Source organism: Cryptotermes secundus, unplaced genomic scaffold (assembly GCF_002891405.2).
Source record: "Cryptotermes secundus unplaced genomic scaffold, Csec_1.0 scaffold816, whole genome shotgun sequence".
NCBI classification, from domain to species: Eukaryota; Metazoa; Arthropoda; class Insecta; order Blattodea; family Kalotermitidae; genus Cryptotermes; species Cryptotermes secundus.
In genome coordinates, this window is record NW_019724601.1 from 1,692,454 (window position 1) to 1,705,751 (window position 13,298).

Sequence of the window (13,298 nt, forward strand, 5' to 3'; positions counted from 1 at the left end):
AAGTCCAAAAATGTAACAAAAAATTACTCCCAAAATGAAAAAATGACCTTAAACCTAAAAATGTCAAAAAATTACCTATAAAATTTACATTTCTGTAACCAGCAGCTCATATCCGAGATTTATATATTTAAGAGCATCGCATAGGATACAAGGAAAAAAAGATGACATGTCATCAAAATCCTGGCCCTGGTCATCAGACTACCAAGGAGTTAGGCCATTTTTGATCCTTTACAGCCTCAATTTTCTGCTAACCTCTTCAACTGTCGGATCTAAACGACCATAAAACAGTGAATAAAAATTTACGATTATAATTTGTTCTCAGAACATTAGAGGTGTAGGCATTAAAGGCGATTAACCGAATGGCAGAAAGAGAAGAACTGAACTCAAGACTTTAATCATTCTATACTTACACATTTGTTATAGACCGTTCCGGCTATTAGGTAACTGTAAGTAAGTAAGTAAAGCTGTCCCTGTAACAGGCGGTGGAGGCCCATAGGGTTGTGAGACGTCGAGGCTCCCACATTCTCTAGACAACCGGCTCAAAGATGGCGGTAAGGTTGTCAGCCTTACGCGCCGGCCGCTCTTTACCCCCAAGAATATTCCTGGTGCTCATTTCTGTTAGAGGCTGAGTCGACCACAGGGCCATAGTGCGGCTGGAAGGATTATGGCAACTGAAAAAATCCAATGACCTAGTCGGGACTTGAACCAGCGACCTTCCGATTTTCCGAATACATACAGATTTAAATAGATATAATACAAATATCATTAAGATTCTGTAGTTTTGATAGTTTCGTTGGAATGTAATTAGTATGTCTGTATTTGCAAATGGGCTTTCTACATTGTTCCGTTCTGATATTTACCATAAGAAGCTGTAGCATTGATAGGAACTATTAATGGAAATTGCCGCGTTGTATATTGATTTTAATGAGAACACGCAGCCTTTGCGACATCTATGAATAAAACTTGGAAATAAATATGGAGGACAGAAGAGAGGATCTGTTCGCTACAGAAACGCATTCTTCAATTAAATAACTTTCTCCCTACTTCAAGTGGATGTAAATCGCATTTTATGACTTCCATTTTTTTTTTCTTATCAGTTACTTCATTTTCATTATTCTATTGGCACGAGAATGTAAATTTTTCCTTCTACTTCATTTGTGCATTTGATTGAGAAGACGGTTAAATTTGAATTTAAAATGTCATTGCTTTTTCATACGCACTGCACCCTTCTTTTACTATTATTTTTATTCGTTTCTTAAATCTATTTATTTTACTGCCTTGTCATTCATAACGTCTTCCTTTTTAGGATGATTTTACCGATGACTGGGCAGAAATTAAACGGAATACATAATGTCTAAAGCTTTTCCTCCACTGGACAAAAGAAGAAGAAGAAGGGCGGTTCCCTGCTGTAGGAAATTCCTCCACGCCCTTCCTTTAAAACTCTCTTACTTCCATTTTTTCTTTTGTAATGTTTGTGACCTTAGAATGTTTGTCAGTTACACAGTAACTTAACAAATTCTTTTAGCACGGAAAAGAAAATTACTGTATTTAATCTCTATTTATATGTGCGAACTACAAAACTGAACACTGAAATGTCCGTACCTGTGACGCAATTACACTGGACCATAATTACTGAGTCCCTCAGAAGCTGCGAGGTGTTGCCCCTGTAGGGCCACTACCACCTTCACACCACGCTCCTCTTCTAGGGTACAATCAGAGTCCATATGCGTCGCAACATCGCTTGTGGCCATCATGGCAGGTCTCTGCTGTCATACATGACTCAGCGGTTGACTCTGTTGTTGATGATGATGAAAATGATGTTGACTTGATGACTGGAGACTCCCCGGTGCTGCAGTTGTAATGTGAGGCCCTGACAAGAGGGTGCTGCTTGGTGCAGCTCCTGCTGACGTCACGTAGTGTTTCATGGCAGCGCGTTGTTTGCTAGCCGTCGGATTGATGAGCACAGCACCAGGCTCGCCACTGACCCCAAACAGTCTCCTCGAAAGCCGTCTCCATGAGTCTAACGTCTTCCCTGACCAGATCCATACCCCTGAAGTGATACCAACCGCTAATGCCATAAAGTATTTGAGCATGAGGACTGAATATAGGGGTCTTAACCTCGAGCGAGGCCCCATCGCTTCACACGGACACACCAAAGGGTTCATCCACTCTGCGTGTAAAGCCGTTTCGTAAAGGTGACATCCTATCACAACTGTAGCTGGCACTGTGTATAGAACACTGAAAATTCCAATTCTTATCATTAATTTCTCTAACTTATCAGCCTTGCTTCGTCCCCCGATACCTCCCTGCTGCTTTATGACGTTCCGAATACGAAATAAAGATACGAATCCCCCGAGAAGAAAGGACGTTCCGACTAGAAGATACACCACGAGAGGTGCAAGGACAAAGCCTCTCAGATTGTCCGTGTTCTGGTTGCCGACGTAGCATATGCCGGCCACAGGATCACCATCTACGGCAGCGGTGATGAGGACGGCCACTGATTTCACCGTGGGGATGAGCCAAGCCGCCAGATGGAAGTATTGTGAGTATCCGGCAATTGCCTCATTGCCCCACTTGAGTCCCGCCGCCAGAAACCACGTGAAGGACAGGACGACCCACCTGCGCATGTGCAAATTAACAGTAAGCATTAGCGGATATCAGACAAGGGGAGGTCCTCCAGTTTAGAATTCTCTAGGACGATCTAAGTAACAAAAATAAGACAGTATATTTGGAATTTTGAAAGTAAGTTATTCCTTACTGACATAAGGCGGCGCCATAGCTGAGGCGCTTAGTCGCCGGCTTCTCACCCCGGCAGTCCGGGTTCGAGCCCGGGTCAAGTCATGTGGGATTTGTGGTGGAGAAAGTGACGTTGGGGTAAGTTTTCTCCGAGTACTTCGGTTTCCCCTGCCAATTCTCATTCCACCGACAGCTCCACAGTCACCACCATCTATAATGTGGGGCGGGTAAAATAGGCCAGTACTGGCAGAAGTAGCAAGTGGACTTAGTCTCACCCCACTAAGAATAATAATAACAATAACCTTACTGACATTATCAAATAATAACGGGCACTTCAAGCAAATACTGCCCGTAATTCTGAAATACACGTATATATGTGTTCGTATCACAGAAAGGATTTATATGGCTCCGAAGAGGGAATGGGTGTTGCTGTAACACGCGTACCATATAGAGGAGGCCATGCCGAAGAAGTAGACGAGCAGGAAGACCATGGTGCATGTCACGGGTCCGGTGGAGCTGTAACGGATCATACTGCCCTCGCAGGCGACCTCCTCATGACCCAGGATGACCCGCACTAGATAACCGATGCTGACCATGAAGTAACAGGCCGACAGGAATACGATTGGCCTCTCCGGGTACTTGAAACGCTCGGTGTCAATGAGGAAGGTCGTCAGAGTCATCAGCGTGGACACGAAGCAGAGACCAGACCACAGCGTTATCCAGACCTGCAACAGGACCCATTCTACTGTGATGCGTGGAACGTAGTGCAAGGAACTGCGGCAAAAAGAACTAAAGTACAAGGGCTGCAGTGCATGCAACTACAGCGCAGGTTACTGTGGTACAAGGAACTATAGCTCTTGGACTGCTAGTGCATCGGACTGTAATGCAAAGTACTGGGATACACGGAACTGCAGTACAAGGACTGAAGTGCATGGGACTNGGAACTAAAGTACAAGGACTGCAGTGCATGGGACTCTAATGCAAGGTACTGGGATACAAGGAACTACAGTACACAGACTGAAGTGCATGGAACTGTAATGCAAAGTACTGCGATACAAGGAACTACAGTACAAGGACTGAAGTGCATGGAACTGTAATGTAAAGTACTGCGATACAAGGAACTACAGTACAAGGACTGAAGCGCATGAAACTGTAATGCAAGGTACTGCGATACAAGGAACTACAGTACAAGGACTGAAGTGCATGGAACTGTAATGCAAGGTACTGTGATACAAGGAACTACAGTACAAGGGCTGCAGTGCATGCAACTACAGCGCAGGTTACTGTGGTACAAGGAACTACAGTACAAGGACTGAAGTGCATGGAACTGTGATACAACGAACTGTGACGCACGGAACGCCTACGAACTTCTGTGGGACTACACGGTGTTACATCCCAATAGCCATCTTAAACACTATAAATTTCGTCAGAAAATCGGAAAAGCCTACGTGTGTCGCTGTCCTAACATTTCTCTGTAAATGGGTCAATAAAAACCGTCCTTGCGCGTAATTGATTAAGCACCACACTGTGAAGGTGTATGCGGGCGTGGAATTATAACCCCATTATTCTTGATCTCTGGACTAGATGGCCGTGAGTGGTCCACTTCACGTCCCGGCCGCTTAACCCTGGGAAACAGGTCCCGGTACAGGTGGAGACATGGACCTTACGAAGACGATAATAATCTCTTGTTCTTGCCGGGAATCGAAACCGTCTCTCGTTATACCGACTGAGCTGTAGTCGTTTTAATGTAAATTAATGATGTTACGTGTACAAATTTTCATATTTTAAAACGGACAACTCTTTAGCAGGATGCGAGTGTAAGGTAAAGTTGTCCCTGTGCCTAACTAATTAAGCGCCATGAAGGCGTATGGGGGAGTGGATGTATAGATCCACATTTTCTTGATCTCGGCACTAGCTGAAAGTGAGTGGTCAGTTTCACGCCCCGACCGCTTTACCTCCGGAGAAAGAGCCCCCGGTGCCCATTGGATAGGAGGTTGGGTGGGGCCCAGAAGAGAAAATTATTGACACTACCGGGACTCGAACTCCGACACCTCAGTCGTCCAGCCCATAACCAATCGCTATACCGATTACGCGAACCCGGCTCATAATAAGATGCGAAGATGAAGTGAAACTCTAAAATCAAAACAAATGATTACTCACCGATGCGAAATCCTTCTCCTCTTGCGAAAAGAAAGCTCCACGGCATGGGAAGGCGCAATTCTGGACTTTTCCAACTGAGACACTCCTATTGAACCACTCCGAGTCCCTACCCAAAGTAATTAGGGGTGGCCTACACCTGCATTCGCATTCTTTATTTTTGGGAGGCACCACGCTTTCCGGGCATCCCTTCTTCCCTGGCTTGCACCCTGGAGTAGGCTTGCGCGTCGGCCTCACCGTGGTCGTAGAACTAGAATCTGTTCTATTATTCTGTTCCATGCAGAGATTATTGGGGTCTCCATGCACCGGAAACTTCTCACATGCCATTCTCTCTGGCCACTGGAAGCCATATTGTTTCATAATGGGCACACAACCGTTCCTGGCCCTCTCGCAAACACTTCTACAAGCTGGCAATGGTTTCAGGTAGTCTTCTATACAAATCGGGGCGTACATGGAGCACAGAAAGAATTTCAGGTCTGGTGAACAGTGAATCTCCACTAGAGGCCAAAACTGATGAACTTCAAGCCCGGCTTCCTCCTGCGTGTCGTGATTCAACTCGTTAGGCATTGACGTCATATTGTACCCGATTCCTCTGCACATTGGGATAGTAATTTCCTCGCATCTTAATGGCGTAACTGCCCCAGCTGACGAAGATGATAAAGTTGATGCTCCGATGTTGCTGCCACTGCTAGCGCCACTGCTTCCGCTATTAGTGGCGGCACTTCCTGTTCCGGTTGTCTTCTCAGCTGCGCTGCCATTTTGTATCATCGTTAAAATGAATATAATAGGCAATAGGTACCAATCACGACACATCGTGTGAAAACTAGAGCATCAGTGCCTGTAAGGCTACAAGGACTGCATATTCTACTAGCGCACTTTATTGGTTCTTTGAAATCTTGGTGAAATGGGACTAGTCACTGCCCATAATACTGCAAGAACTGCTTATATGAATAATCCATTTTCTTGTTTCTTTTAAAAATTTACAGTTCTGAACTGCACTAAAGTTATTTCTCCTACAGTCAGTCACTATTTGATACATGGAAACCACAAAATGAATATTTTTAGATCGCCTTTTCTCTCAGTTCATTGATTTTCTTGCGGAAATAAAAATGTTGACATTGTTTTGTTGTCGAAACCTGTATTTGTATAAATTTCTGTATTTTCATTGGGTCACAGGTATGCTATCCAAACGAAGACTTAACAGTTTACTTGATAACAACAGAATGTTCGCTTTTATTCCGAAGTTTTGTTTCTGTAAAACAATAATATTCAGCCACTTTAACAAACCGAATATTTTGCCTTGCAAATTAATCTGGACGCGATTCAATTGTATGCGGAAGAGAATATATTTACTGAACGTATCCTTGTCCATGAATTAGTAAGTTTCTCTTAAATAAAGTGTCCTTTGTTGTACAGGAACAGAGGTTGGCGTCTCTCCTTTGTTTTACCCACATTCCTGCAAGGTCGAGAAATTGACATCTTTTGTCTCTTTATTTCTGACCACTCCATGTTTCCATTCTCCTTAACGAAGTTGTCATTGTCAAAAAGATGCTTGGTACAAATCGCCTGCAATTTACCGTTGTTCTCATTTCATATTTCTGAGAACTACATTATAAGCTGAAATGGCGAAAACGTGTTTGTCTGTCTGTCAGGCAGCTTTCTAGACACTCACTGCACAGATGGTGGTTGTTTCCTGGAAAAGAAAGAAAAATATTGTAAGTTAAAATAAGAATGAAAACGTCATGAATTAAGCTAACACATGTAAAATTTTCCTTATACTTAATTTACCCTTTGAAGCCTAATAATTACTAATATTACCACCCTCTTTTAACATATTAAAACTCTGCATTCTGCTCACAGAGTGTATCTGTGTGTTCCATATGGTTCTCACAATAAACAGCGACTGTTTCCCTACACAGCATTAACCGGTTGGGCTTTGTAACGGAGACGTAATGTGTTTCCTGTGAGGTACGGACTGAATTGCTATATATTCTGCCCACACAGTGTATCTGTGTGTTCAGTATGGTTCCCACAATAAACAGCAACTGTTTCCCTAAACAGCATTAACCGGTTGGGCTTTGTAGCGGAGACGTAATATGTTTTCTGTGAGTTACGGACTGAATTGCTATATATTCTGCCCACACAGTGTATCTGTGTGTTCCGTATGGTTCTCACAATAAACAGAGACTGTTTCCTTAAACAGCATTATCCGGTTGGTCTCTGTAGCGGGAATGTATAAAGCTTTAGGAGAGTTTCTTTTCTTGCTCTACCTCTGAATATTCTTTTAATTGTGGCACACACATACAGAAAAATACAAAAGAAAATATCACTGCTAGTATCACATTTTTGAGGACTGCTTTTAATGTGACCGCCTCTGTAGTCTAATGGTCAGAGTTCCTGGCTACAGATCCAGAGGTCCCGGGTTCGATTCCCGGCGCTATCAGATCTTCTGAGAAGTAGTGGTTCTGGAACGGGGTCCACTCAGCCTCGTGATGTTAACTGATGAGATATTTCGAGGAAATAGTGGCTTCGGTCTAGAAAACCGAGATTAACGGCCTTGGGGATTCGTTGCGTTGACCACGCGACACCCTCTATCCGCTGAAGTTGGCACTAAATTCGCCGACAAGCGGCGGTCGCTCGGTCGGTATAGTTCGCTTGCGGACTACAAGCCACTGAGATTTGTAATGTGCTAAAAGGCGTTTAACTTCACGTACTTTTCGATTTACATCGCGCCCCACAGGTTGAGTGGCGCTGCAGTAGCGTAGGCCAGACGCCAAGTGTGCGACATTCCATCTCTCACTTATTCTTTCTTATTGGATACCCCACATGTACCTTTCTCGCAATTTGAAACAGAGAGACAAAGACGTAATAAATATAATCTGTAGACTTGTACCCTGCTTTCCTTCCTCCAACATATTACACTCTACGCCACTGCGAATATGAGTAGTCGGCAATGCGGGAGTCTAGTAGCAACCTCCGAAAATGACATCATCACCCCCCTGCGATGTGTCAGGAAATTGATTGGTTTAGGGGTGAGGTTTCCTCGTGTCAGTATAGTGGGAACGGATTTCGTATTAAGTAAATAAACGAACCTTCAAACCTTCTGTCCCGAACTCAATAAACTACCCTTTCTCTCTCACCCCTGTGTTGGTGGTAGAGTAGGCGTGACGTCGGATCCGAAATCATCCAATCTTTGTGAACGATCACGTCCCGTGCTCAAGCTTACAGCAGGAATAGGAAAATTACGGAAGCTGTTTGTCCAGTAATTAGAAATCAGAATTGTCTTGAAGAGAGACATCCTCTGGGATGTGATGATGTGAAGTACAGTAGATGTTTAAGTAAGTTTCGCAGGGAAGTGCTGCTTGAGAACTCAGAATCCTGGTATGGCCACCTATGCCACATAGATCAAATGGTAGAGGCCAGACAAAATGTAGTCCCTGGTGTTCTAAATTGGGGGTTGGGCGTGGGGCTAGAGACACCACCCCGGATAAATCTACTGTTACGAAAACATGGAGGAGGCCAAGACCCACACAGGGTTGCGCGGCCAGAAAAGAATAAGGAGGAGGAGTAGAAGAATGAGGAGGAAGAGGGGAAGGAGTTTGAGAAGAATAAAAAGAATGAGCAGGATGAGGAGGAGGGGGGTAAAAGAATGAAGATGAGGAGAAATAGGAGGAGTAGAAGGATAAGAAGAATGAAGAGGAGGAGGAAGAGGGAATGAGGAGGAGATGGACAATGAGTAGACGGAGAAGNTGAGTAGGAGAAGAATGAAGAGAAGATTGAGGAGAAATAGGAGTAGAAGAATAAGAAGAATGAAGATAAGGGGGAAGAAGGAATGAGGAGGAGATGGAGAGGAATGAGAACTAGGAGTAGAAGGAGAAGAATGAAGAGGAGGAAGATGGAATGAGGAGATGGAGAAGAATGAAGAGGATGAGAAGAGGGAATGAGGAGATGGAGAAGAATGAGTAGAAGGAGAAGAATGAAGAGGAGGAGGAAGAGGAGAAGAATGAGGAGAAGCAGGAGTAGTAGAAGGATCAGAAGAATGAAGAGGATGGGGAAGAGGGAATGAGGAGGAGATGGAGAAGAATGAGAAGTAGGAGTAGAAGGAGAAGAATGAAGAGGAGGAGGAGGAGGAAGAGTTGCAGCAGACCGACAAAACTTAATAACGACCGTACAAACATCACACCACTTCTGTTCTCAAAGCAAGAATCAATAGACATGCCAATTGTACCCACGGCAATGGGAAGAGCCAATGGCCGAGCGCTACAGTCAGCGATGGCCTTGAACTAGGGTTCGTTGTCATTAGGGTTAAGTAGAAATCGACGTTTGGGCTTGAAACCCTTGTCAAAGTTATAACAATAAAACCGCAAGTGTTCATGGGACTGACAGGACGGGCTCTAGGATTGACATCTGGACAGTCCAACAGGACAAAGAGACTCCCCATATGTCACAGAGCGCCCACGGGATGAGCAGTCGCCTCATTCTCGTTCCATGCGTACTGCATGCCCTGCCCATTCCATCCACCTTGTTGTTGTTGTTGCTGTTGAATCTACGGATCTCGCACTATCCAGGTTATAAACGTCAAATGGCAGGACGACGGACGAAAGGAGTGGACAGAATTTTAAAGAAACCACTGGTGGCCTAATGGCCAGTGGATGGGCTGAGGTAACGGTAAAGTTGTCCCTGTGTTTAACTAATTAAGCACTACGCCATGAAGGCGTATGGGGGGGTGGATGTGTAGATCCACGTTTTCTTGACCTCGTCACTATTTGTAGGTGAGTGGTCAGCTTCACGCTCCGCCCGTATTAGCCCCCGGCCGTGGAAAGGGCCCGGTACCCAATGGAAAGGAGGCTGGGTGGGCCCCAGAGCTGTCTGGACGACGTGGAGAAGAGAAAATTCTTGACCCTACAGAGACTCGAACTCCGACGCCTCAGCTGTCCAACCAGTAGCTAGTCGCTCTACCGACTGCACTATCCCGGCTCCCAAAAGGACTGAGGAAAACAACGAAATACATCAGTCAGGATAGCCTGTGGCCGAGCCGAGATTCGAACAAAGCACTTCCTGAACACGAAACTAGAATGCTAACGCTAATCCAATCTGCTTTCTATCCGTTTCGATTTAATCGCATGAAGAACGTAATGTGAAAATAATATATCCTGAAGTTGGAGGCAGCAAGTTACTCCGAAGCGGTGTTAACCAACAGCTTACACGAAGTGACATCACAAGAAGACATAATCTTCAGACACAGCCTTGAGAGTACCGAATCTTGTGCAACATAACCTCATAAACGTGATAAATGTGAAGTCATAAGTTCCTTTGTACAGTCCCTAGTCTTACGGCGTTTATTGCTTAATATCTTCCTAAGTGTCCTGGTCTTAGAGTCGCGCCATAGCTCAAGCGGTTAGTCGCTGGCTTCCCACCGCGGCGGCCCGGGTTCTGGTCAAGTGGGATTTGTGGTGGACAAAGTGGCGCTGGGGCAGGTTTTCTCCGAGTACTTCGGTTTCCCCTGCCAATCTTCATTCCACCAATTGCTCCACAATCACCCTCACCTATCATCTGGGGCTGGTACAATAGGCCAGAAGTGGCCGCAGTACAAGGGACTTAGTCCCACCCCAAAAGCATTACAAAACTGTCCTGGTCAATTGGGTAGCGGTCCTGCCTCGAATTGGGCAGATCCCGGCTTTAGATCTCAGGTGACGGACTGTCGTGACAATATTTTTGGTTTTCCTTACTCAGTCCAAAAGAAGTCACAGCAGAACCTCGAGTTGGACCACAATCTCTTCACTTCACATCCCTTCTATGTACGTACGTTCGTTACTGTCTTTCAATTTTTCGGTAATGCACAGCCTCATACACCAATAGCGTTATCAAAAAAGCTGAAGTTATTCCTAAATTTAATTAATTAATCACTACGCCAAGAAGACGTATGGTATAATTCCAACGTTCTTAACTTCGGCACTAGATTGGGTGGTCAGCTTCAAGCCCCTCCCTCTTTAACCTCAGGGAAACAGACCTCGGTTTCCAATTGTATAGGAGATTTGTGCGCCTCAGAGCGGGTCTGAAAGTTATAGGGAAGAGACAGAGAGATCTCTTGCCCCTGCCGTGAATCGAACCCCTGATCCTCGATCCTCAAGCCTGTATCCTAGTCGCTATTCGTACTGAGCTATCCCGGCTCCCCAAACAAATTAAAAAACGAGTTTCAATATAAATAATATAATCATTACTGTCTTCTGTAACAGCTTTAATTTCCTCAGCTTTCTGTAATTCACGGTACTCCAACGGAAGTCCCTGTACGAAGGGCAGGATAGCGTTCCTCGGGATAGCTGTAGTACAATAGAACCTTGTACTGCACAAGAAACGGAAATGTCTTTTGATGGGATAGAGGTAAATTCCTGAAATAAATATATTTACAATTTCATTAGAAATTAACGGCCGTGGGGATTCGTTCCGCTGACCACGCGACACCCTCTATCCCCTAAAGTTGACACTAACTTCGCCGACAAGCGGCGGTCGCTCGGTCGGTCAGTATAGTTCGCTTGCGGACTAAAACCACGGAGATTTTTTTGTTCCATTATAGCCGGGATATCACTGTCGGTTCAGCGACTAGTTACGGGCTGGTCGACCAAGGGATCGGATTTCGAGTCCCGGCAGGGTAAAAAAATTTCTCTTTTCCACGTCGTCCAGATCGGCTCTGGGGCCTACCCGGCTTCCTATCCAATGGCAACCGGGGGCTCTTTCCCCGGAGGTAAAGCTGCCGAGGCGTGAAGCTGACCTCTCACTCCAAAAGCGCCAAGATCAAGAAAATATGGATCTATACATCCACTCCCCCATACGTCTTCATAGTTCAGTGCTTAATTTGTTAAGCACTGAGACAACTATATTTTTACATTTCAAATTCCGTTTCGTGAAGATTGTCGCAGAACGAGCAATACGGAATATCATACTGTTCAGTGTGGGAACCCCAGCCCTACCTATCTGCTCTAATTGGTTGTCATGGCAAGCAATTGAGACTGTTGCGTCCTGAACAGAGAGAGTACGGCGGGTCTCCATATCTGAATTCATAACTATGCGTGTTAGGGCAGCGAAGGAAAAGCGATCAAAGAATAAATGTATATGAACACAAAGACGGGAAGAAACAATAATGTAAAGATGGAGGGTGTGAGGAATATTGCGTAAAAGAATGTGGAAAGAGATGAGGGAGGAATATGAGAAGAGCGGAAACATGGAGGAAGAGATGTGCAGGAAGAATAAGGAGGCAAGCAGAAGGAGAGGAGAGGAGAAATTATTTTTTGAGGTTTAAGTTTCTTGTCGCGGTGAATGGTTTTCCCTTCGCTAGTAGGTACCGGGGGAGGTCGTTACACAGTGGGAAAGCGGCCGGAGCATGAAGCTGACCTCCATTTAGTAAAAGTGTCAAGAATGGTGGAACTATACCCCCACTCCCCCATACGTCTTCATGGCATGGTATGTAATTAATTAAATACCAGGACAGTTCAACCCTGTTACATTTTTCTGCGGACATTGTTGTCCTCTTTAACAATTTCTAAAGGGGTGACTGATTTATTGGCGAGTTACATGTTCCTTGTTCCTGCCTTGTCTTTCATCCAGTTTGATTGACCGTAACTGGGGCAAATTCACCACAGGAGGCAAATCGATAGTTTTCTTGAGACATTAAATTTTCTGTTGGCATGTGTAGCTGTCAGGAGCTCTCAGGTATACCTGTCTGTATAGCGACTAGCAACGGGGTGACAACCGAGGGGTCTAATCCACGTCGTCCAGACCGGCGCTGGGGCCCACCCAACCTATCAAATGGGTGGCGGGGGCTCTTTCCCGGGGTAAAGCGGCCGGGACGTGAAGCTGACCACTCACCTCCAGCTAGTTCCGAGGTCAAGAAAAGTGGATCTATACATCCACGCCCTCTGCGCCTACATGGAATAGTGCTTAATTAGTTAAGCACAGGGACAACTTTACGTTCTTACCTTTAGCTGTGTGTAGCTGCCACAATTTATCTTCGGAAGGACATAGTTAAACGCTTTTTACCAGAAAACTGCTTCTATGCGTGAGATCCGAGTTCTGTCTCTGGGAAATGCGTTGTTCTAAAGAGTCTTTACGTGATTGGCTTATGTTGATCGCATAATGAATTTGGCTAGTTACAATCAGCCAATTGGAGACGGGATTCTTGTCTGGGAGGGGATGTCAGATACTTCTGCAGTAAGAAGCGACGCCCCAGCACTTGTTCTCGGACTTGACTCGGCAGCTCTTCTCGTATTTATATAAATCATTAAGCACTTTATTTTGGATCATAAAGTTCTGTTAATAATATTAATAAGCCTCATTATTCCTTGTTTGTACTGAGAATTTTTTTAAAGTTTCCCTTCCAAGAAACAAAGAATTTATTAACAAGGGAATTT

The 13,298-nt window shown here is 44.8% G+C and overlaps 1 protein-coding gene across 3 annotated transcripts in view; it reads right to left on the minus strand.

Annotated features, from left to right (window-relative positions):
* Positions 1-675: 675 nt before the first annotated feature.
* The window catches only part of LOC111862450 (frizzled-2), a 99,990-nt gene continuing 87,367 nt past the window's right edge, over positions 676-13,298 (minus strand). For all 3 annotated transcript variants that reach the window (XM_033750662.1, XM_033750663.1, XM_023847855.2), the window contains 3 exons: positions 4,897-6,586; positions 3,181-3,461; positions 676-2,619 (listed from right to left, as the gene is read on the minus strand). In XM_033750662.1, the coding sequence (XP_033606553.1) occupies positions 1,770-2,619; positions 3,181-3,461; positions 4,897-5,706 (1,941 nt within the window). In that variant the 5' untranslated portion in view covers positions 5,707-6,586 and the 3' untranslated portion in view covers positions 676-1,769. The remainder of the gene's footprint in view (positions 2,620-3,180; positions 3,462-4,896; positions 6,587-13,298) is intronic.